Here is an 8,599-nt window from a genome sequence, read left to right as displayed (position 1 = left end):
CCCTTGATGGCGCCACTGGCCGTGCACATGTGAGTTGTTGACGGTGACAACGTGTGTGTTGGCTTCGTTGAGTGTACCAAGTGCAGTGCGATGCTGGTATATGACAGCAAAAAGACGGGGACCTTGACACTTAAAGGGAAATTTCGGTTTATTTCAACCTGTCTCCTATCGTCCTAAATTTGTTTCAAGTGACTAGTGACGAAAAATAATAGTTAGCATGTTAGCTGTTAGCCTAGATACAGCCGGGGCGCATTAGTAGCGTCAGACCTGTTAAAACGTAAGTGAATGGGCATACCTTCAAGTGCAAAGTTAGTCCACTAAACAAGCTTTTTTTCCACAAAGACCGCCTCATATCGTTAGGCTAAATGTCAGAGAACATATAGAAAACGACATGTAAACGTGTTGTCTTACCTTACCGGTGTGGTGCCATGTTTATCATCTAGCTCTGCTTTCCAAAGCGCGGCCGAAATATTGCGAGAACAAGCAGTGATCTCATAGCGTGCCTGAACAAGCAGCAATAGCTGGAAGGATACACTGACGAAGAGCTTTGTGAAACTGAAGAACGGAGGAAGAGAGAGAAAGAGAGAGAGGCGCAACAGGTAGAGGACGAATGGCTGCTGCAAGGCTGCTTAGCTCTGGAGATTGGTGGTGTACCTGTGAGGAATGCCTCTGTTGCAAGGAATGGGACCGGTTGCAGCCTTATTTTCAAGGTCTGGATGTGACCCAGGACGAGACACCTCCACCTGGAGTAACGTTAGTATCCAGCTGGGCTAGGAGACAGGTTGAAATAAACCGAAATTTCCCTTTAAGAGGCACATGATGAAGGCTTGCCATGGAAAGAAAGACGAGAGTCAGCCTTCAATGTCCACGCTCGTATCCTTAAAAAAAATGTCAGGTTGAAACCGGGCTCGGGCTCATAATTACAGTGAAAGGGACGGGCCAGGCTCGGACAGAACATGCACGGGCTCGGGTGGGGTCAATCTAAGCTCTAGTGATTATACACTAAAGAAAATATACTTATTATAAAATATTTCACTTGTGCCAATACATCCCCCCGAATCCTACACACTGAATCTTTAATTAAGGTTTTTTGCCATAATCTAGTCTTTCTTCCAACAACCATCCCAGCGTTAATACACTTGATACAACTATTAATGATCCATTTTCTGAAACATTCACAGAACTCAAACATAATCAAACTCTTCAAAGTCTCACTTCAGCACAGCACTTAAACATCAGTCCAGCTCCATCTAATCCAAGAAATGCAGTAATAAAGTCCTGCTGCAGTTGTGTCGGGGTTATTCTATCATCTGCGACTGTCTTCCTCGTCACAAACAGATGCTGCGGTGACTCATGTTCCTCTGTGTCGTACCAACTTATTTCGACTACATCTGTAATTCGTGTAGTTCAGTGAAGGGTTACGATTCTCCCAGCTGAGTAGTCAAAATATCACAACTATGCATTGTAAGTCTAAACTACTGCATTAGCTCACACCCACAAAAGATAAGTCGTTTGGATGAACATTTTTTACAGTGTGTCTACACTGCTTGGCAGTGCTCTGTGGAGATTGACAGTGCATTGAGTGCTTGGCAGTATAGGCTTAAGTATTATCTTGTGGGCTACTGCACACAGTTTCTTTGTGTGAGTGTAAATAGGGCCTGCATTGTGAAAGATTGTGTATTTATGTTTGTGCTGAGTTAACTTGTATTGCGTGGAGGATGCGTCAGTATACATTTTTGTGTGTGTGTGTGTTTGTGTGTCTGTGTGTGTGCAGTGCATGCCACTAGTTTTTTTTTTTTTTTTTTAATATCATGGTCGTATTGATCGAACCTTCTGTTAAAGGGATGCTCGTTAACACACAATTAGCATTCAGATAGAAAATACATCATAAGGATAAAAAGTCATGGTCATTAATTCCTGATGAAGGGAGAGAAAGATTGGGAGAGAGGGAAGGAAAGAGGGGGAGAAAAGAAGAAAGAGAGAGATAGAGAGAGATAGAGAGAGACAGAGAGAGAATAAAAGGCCCTTTTTCAGTAATTGGAGTGGATTCCATTTAGGAGCTCTGAGTTCATATAATTATTCCTCGTTATTTCTCCTCCTCTCTCCTTCCCCCTCCTCATCCTCTCTACCTCCATTTCTCACCCTCTTGACATTCTCCCTCCCCTTACACATTTTAGAGTCTCCATTTTTTCTCCATTTTTCTTCTCCTTCCCTCGTCAAGGAAGGCGCCCCAAAGTCCCTAACATGTCTCATCATTCATACCGGCCCTCCATCTTAATCCTATTATTTCTCCTCATAGTCCTGTCTTCATCCCTCCCTCATGGAGCGTTAGTTTCAGAGGATCACCTCCCATCTCTCTCCTCCTCCCTCCTTGTTCCTCTCCTATAGTCTGAACTGAGAGGACTGGCACATCCCCCCTCTCCCCCTCCTCTCTCCCTGTTTTCCCTCCACATATGTCCTGTCCTGGTCCTCACAGCTGTCTTCAGCAGCTAGAAGTGCAGGTGTTGGGGTTGGGACAAGCCTCCAGGCTCCCCTCTGGGCTCAAAGGTGGGGGCGACAGAGGGGACTCCAAGGCCAACGTGGGGACTTGGGATGGGGGTGGTGCTGGAGATGTGACCTGGACTGGAGAAACTGAAGCTGAAGCAGTGGCTAAAGACGCAGCTGGAGACAGTGGGACCACAGCACCTCCCCCTCCTCCACCACCACCTCCTCTACCGTCCCTCGCATCCCTCTCCCGAAGCAAGTGGACCAGGGCGGCGTGCTGCGCGCTGAGGGTGGCCGAGAGGTGGGCAGGTAGGGTGTTGAAGCCGGCGGTGAGCTGCTCCACCCGCTGCTCCAGGGACAGCATCTGGCGCTCCAAGTCCTCGCTGCGGTCGTTGAGCTCTGACATGAGCTCATACATGACACTCTGCATCTGTGAGAGGAGAGTGGGAGATGAGTCACTGCACACAGAGTACTTTGAAGAAAGGAGACAGATTGCAAATGCGTAAACAGGAGTATTATCAGGGTTGTTTTATTAAAGCTTGTTTGAAGAAGATTCATTTGGACGGAAAGAGACGGCGAGAGGGGTTAGAGAGTGTACTAAAAGTGCAAAGAGGGCAAGCCTGAGGCTGGGGAGGAGTGAGTAAGACAGTGAGCATAAAATGTCCAAGAGGGAGTAGAAACGGGAGTGTAGAAGAGGCTGGAGGGAAGTCTCTATGTGGGCGTTATAACACTCTGAAGAAAGAGAGAATAAGAGAGAAGAGAGGGAGAATGAAAGGGAGGCAGCAGAGTGTCCCTGCCTTGCACATCCTGGCTTCCGTAACCATGGTAAACGCACAAGTGGCCAATTGAGATGGAGTCATTGAGATGGCATAATTGCAAAATATTTGGTGCTAAAGGCATTGCTCCTTGGAAAGACACAAACACACACACCCGCGCGCAATCTTTTTTTCCTGCTTATTCACTCGATCCCTCTCCTTTATTTCTCTCTCTCTTTCACAATCACACACACACACAAACACACACTCACACACACACACATGTGCGCTCACATTCTCACTCAGACACCCACACGGTAACAGAAAAACATGAGCACTCCCCTCCCTCCTCTCATTTCCTCCTCGCTCTCTCTCACTCAGTCATCCCTGTTTTAACACTTGTTCCGGTTGCTAGGAGACACAAAGCCACAGAAACGGGCAGGTCATCATTGAAACGGAGGAATGTTGTGGTATATTTTTGGGGGGCAAAGGCATGTTAGGTTCGAGTTACCAACCTGTCCGATGGTAATGTGTCTGTGAAGTGGATGTCCTACATAAATGAAGAGAACAGATGTGTGTCTGTATCACCTGTGTGTGTGTGTGTGTGTGTGTGTGTGTGTGACTCACCTTTGAGAGGTCTACTAGTGTGTTGGCCTGATCACTGAGTTTCCTCTGCTCCATTTTCACACTGCGTAATCTGCAAACAGATACACACACACACATTAAACACACGCACACACAAAGTGGAAACCCAATAAATACACAGTGGTCGGTCCAGAGAGCTAATCCCTCTGGGTCCAGACAACAACACTGTGGAGCGGTCACCTTGCCTAATTCAGCTTCATTTCTACTTGCAGTGCGTCGCTGGATTTGAATGCACGAACACAATGTGCTCTGAAATGCTCTAATTTTGTAATGAGGGTGAAAATATACATACATTTAATATTGAAATAAGAATGAGGCATTAAAGTCCCTGTAAAACTGAAGTTGGAGCGTCTTTAGCTTCTGTACTGTGACATATTTCCAAAAGACACTGATTATGGAGTGGCGCAGGAATGAGTCCTAAAACCCGGAAATTAGTTAGCCTTTTGGCACTGCCCTTGTCCCCTTGTCCCCTTGTCAGTGGCTTTTTAGAAAGTATTTTTGGTTGGATGCTTGAAATAAGGTCTGTGGTCAACCCTAGCTTACGAGCCTTCCAGTTTTCTTCTATGACATGAAATACACTGGTAAATACCCCACATGTGACTTTAGGTGACTTTAAAAAGTGGTTCCATGAGACCACAGAGAAACATCACGCTGACAGTTTACAGTTTTGCTGTAGCAGTGACGTTGAAATCATGCGACCATGATGTATATTGTTTGTTGCCTAAAGTTAGCTTTTTACTTCTGACAATTGCATTTAAGCTTTAAAAATCATAAAAGTGGTGTTCATTTGTGAAGATTATCTTGCTGAAAAAAAGTGTCAGTAATAAACTTTTGTTTGCCACAGAGCTTATTTTCTGCAATATTTAAAAATCCAATGGACAAATTCCATAGGCTTTTTGTTGAAGGAACCAGTGCGATGTTAACATTCCTGTTGGCCTACAAATAAACCTCATCCCTGCATCACTCTATTTGAGTGGCGTACAGTTACAGGAGGGATTTAAGACAAATTATTTGTATTTGATTGGACCACTAAAAAGTGGGCAGGCTTAGAGTTTAGCGTGATACGCAGCTACAGCAGAGTCCGCTGCTAAGCTGACTTTTGGCTCCACACACACCTCCCTCACCTGCAGAGGAGGAGGGAGAGATGAATGAATTATACTTCTGCCACATTGTTTTGAATATCTAAACAGATGCTTTCCATATTGTTCTATTAGCCACTACAACCCACAAAACAGTGAAGTGCGGATTTATATGACTGATGTGGCTAGCTAGACGCCTACATTCTCATTTGATTGGATGAACTTTCATTAATTCCCCTGAGTGCAGGATCATCAAATATATGAAATGTTTAACAGACAGTGAAAAGACAGTGATTTTGTTGTAAAAATACTCTGATACTGTTGGTGAAGATTCTCAGTCATCCAGGTCACGGTAACTGATGTTAGAACTGAAGAAGCCTCTTGGATGAGAGGTGAAATGTCTTCAAGAAACTCAAGCAAGTCCAGCTGCCTACGAATTAACGCTCTGATACAGATTTTTTGACATATATTTGGCATAAAACAAGATATAAATATCAACTAACACACTTGGGAAATGTATTTTTAATATCATGGGGACTTCAAGCTCTAGAGTACATAAACAGGGTAGTTTTAAATGAACCATATTGTAAAATGTCAGATTTCCATCCAAAGAGACAAATGCACACAGTCCAAATGTAGAAATCTTTGCCTGTAAACCAGACTAGACTAGAGCTTAGATGTGGAAGAACCAGAAAAGATGACCAATTAAGAGCAGAATGGGCTTTTTCAGGATGGATGCAAGAACAGAGTGTTTCAGAAAGGGTGAATACAGGTATATTCAAGCAGACAGTATGTGAAAAAAATTCTGTGTTTTTTGAATATTAAAGCATCTAACATATTATTTACCTAAAGATTAGCTTATTATGAGTCCTTTGATATTAACAAGCCTTAAGGGGAATCAGGCCTAAAGGGAAATCAATGAAATGGAGTGATAATAGATAAAATAAATCATCATCTTTCTTCAGTCCAATTAAAAATAAGACTTGGTGACTCTCACAAACACAATATAATAACTAAAGGTCTAATCTGTGTTTTCATAAAATAAACCCTGTGGCTTCCTCCATGATAATGAAGCACAGACTGATTTCACAAAGCCGCACCTCCAGATGAACGTGTCTCTCTGTTAACAGGACTGAACCAGAAAATGTACTCTATCCCCATAAAGTCACCCTGTTACTGTGTTCGCGGAGTCAGCCTCATCTCCGCCACAGTCCACATGCTTCAGGATTAGCCCCTCCGTGTCACAATTAAAAAGAGTCTTAGGTCTCTTGACTCTGGCTTTTGCAGGCACTTGTTTAATGTTCACAAGCCTAGACCGAAGCATTTGCGATCAAAGGAGTGAGCGGCGTTCAAGGGCTGCTTAATTGTGATGCTAGACAGAGGATAAACAAAAATCTTTGAGTAAAACAACCTTTAACAAGACAACCACCCCTGTGGCCACGCAAATATAAGCAAACAATGGTATGGCGAAGCTGAATTACAATGCACTGTTAGAGGTCCAGTGTGTGGGATTTAGGGGGGATATTTTTTAAGTGCATGAACACTGGGATGGTTGTTGGAGACAGAATAGATAACAACACAGACCTTTAATAAAGGTCCAGTGTGTAGGATTTAGGGGGATATATAGGCTGAAATGGAATATAATACAATAAGTATGTTTTCTTTAGAGTATAGTCACTTGAAAATACGAATTGTTGTGTTTTCGTTATCTTAGAATGAGCTGTTTATATCTATATAGGGAGCGGGTCCTCGTCCACAGAGATCGCCATGTTGCACTGCCATGTTTCTACAGTAGCATAGAACATACAAACCAAACACTGGCTCTAGATAGGGCCATTCACTACGACAAGAGTGTCAGAAAAACACTGATTTGTAATGTGAAATTGCTTTATTCAGTGTTTTAATTACCTGGTACGTTTGTTTAGGAGTGGAAGAGACCTCTGTGGATAATTTGGCTTAGGGGAAAAACCTCCTGAACAAAGAACACTGAAGGTATTCTAACGGGGAGAAGTTTCAGTTGGTCGCAATCTGCTATTGTCACCACTAAATGTCACTATATCTTACACACTGCTCCTTTAAGTTCTGCTATATGTCTTTGTATCGCCAACAACACTCCTAAGTAGAGTACACAATGCACTCATTATCCAGTCCCACAACTGTATTTGCCTGGAGTGAACCTGCCCTTTAGCAGATGATGATTCATTTTGTGTGTCTGTGTGCATCTTTGTGTGTGTGTGTGTGTGTGTGTGTGTGTGCAAGGATTCATGCATTTATCTGATTATCAGCGTTGATTCAACTTGTGGGTGGATAGAAAGTACAGCTGATTTCAAAGGCTTCATCAGCTCAGCAGCACTGTTGTGTGCATGTGCTTGTGTGCATGTGTGTTTTTTTTTCAGCGTGTGGGTGTAAGGTGTGGTGTCTCACTGATGTATAGCCTGGAGGAACTTCCGCTGGTGTTTGCGGACTCTGGAGTGGTCGATCTTCTTCATCAGCTTGGTGTGTTTGTAGATGAGCCAGGTTTCCCTCAGCACGTTAGCCGCTGCGTTCTTTATCTGCTCGCAGACAATAAACACACATACGCACACGTTGTTAGCAACAGGTAGCCCTTGGCAACTGAAGCAGGCAACAGGTTTACCCAGCCCTGGTGTCTTTCTCTTTTTCCCTCCATTCTCCATTGTCTCCCAGCAAAGAAAAAAAAAACCTAAACCATCGTTCTCTTCTTAGAGGCTGCCCTCATTCTCTCTGTCTCTCTCTACACACCGGCTTGCTTGCCAATGCTTTTCATGCGCGCATAAACAGCTCTCTCCTTAGGGAGATTTGGCAATGAGAACCAACAGGAGTCTCTCCCTCACACACACTTCTCTCCTCTCTTGGTCTGTCTATATGCCACATTATATGTTAGACTAACTCTAAGGGGCTGCATTATCTCGGATGGTTGGAAGTAATTCACTAGAGTACAACTGCAGTTCATTAGAAGCAGTGATCTTCCATTTAATTATGACAGCAACTGAAAGAAACAATGGCGGCATGAGTTGCTGCTCTTAAACTAGCTGTCAAAGACGGTGCTCGTCCCTGCAGATGAGACATATTACAGGAATAGCCTATGTAATGATGCTCACTCATGGAAAGCCTGATAGCCACCCAGTGTTAATAGCAAAGTGGCCAATTTTCTACGGTTTACTGGACATGGGCTTCAGTTGTTTTTAATATGTACCATCTGAACATGTGATTGCTGTGATTTCATGAAATGGCTTCACGTCGATTTCTGTGGACAAGGATCATGATTCTGTCACATTAATTTACATCCATACATGTTCAACTATCTTTCCTGTATGATACATCTCTATAGGTTGCTATGTAATTACAACCCAGGGGTCTGACACCCAGCAAAAAAAAAAAAAAAAAAGCGCGGGTGGATAACATAGAGAAGGGAGAGAGAATCTGTAAGGACATAAATTGAATGAGAGACTTCAAAGAGATGCTGAGCACTGAACAAAGAACAATTATACCCCCGTCTGAGGAGCACAAAAGACCCCGGCAGCTTGGCTAATCAGCACCTATCCACCGCAGTCAAGGACTGCTCACACACATACACGCCTACACGTAAACACATGCAGACAAACACACACTATTGGC

At 43.6% G+C, this 8,599-nt stretch overlaps 1 protein-coding gene across 2 annotated transcripts in view; it reads right to left on the bottom strand.

Annotated features, from left to right (window-relative positions):
• Positions 1 to 2,212: 2,212 nt before the first annotated feature.
• Positions 2,213 to 8,599, bottom strand: part of kcnn3 (potassium intermediate/small conductance calcium-activated channel, subfamily N, member 3) — a 64,636-nt gene continuing 58,249 nt past the window's right edge. For both annotated transcript variants that reach the window (XM_033639638.2, XM_033639637.2), the window contains exons 8-10: positions 7,388 to 7,515; positions 3,867 to 3,936; positions 2,213 to 2,914 (exon numbers count right to left, since the gene is read on the bottom strand). In XM_033639638.2, coding sequence (XP_033495529.2) covers positions 2,483 to 2,914; positions 3,867 to 3,936; positions 7,388 to 7,515 — 630 coding nt within the window. In that variant the 3' untranslated portion in view covers positions 2,213 to 2,482. The remainder of the gene's footprint in view (positions 2,915 to 3,866; positions 3,937 to 7,387; positions 7,516 to 8,599) is intronic.

The sequence above is a fragment of the Epinephelus lanceolatus genome, chromosome 10 (assembly GCF_041903045.1).
Source record: "Epinephelus lanceolatus isolate andai-2023 chromosome 10, ASM4190304v1, whole genome shotgun sequence".
NCBI lineage: Eukaryota > Metazoa > Chordata > Actinopteri > Perciformes > Serranidae > Epinephelus > Epinephelus lanceolatus.
The sequence above is the reverse complement of the archived record's forward strand: the minus strand, read 5'-3'. Positions and strand labels throughout refer to the sequence as shown.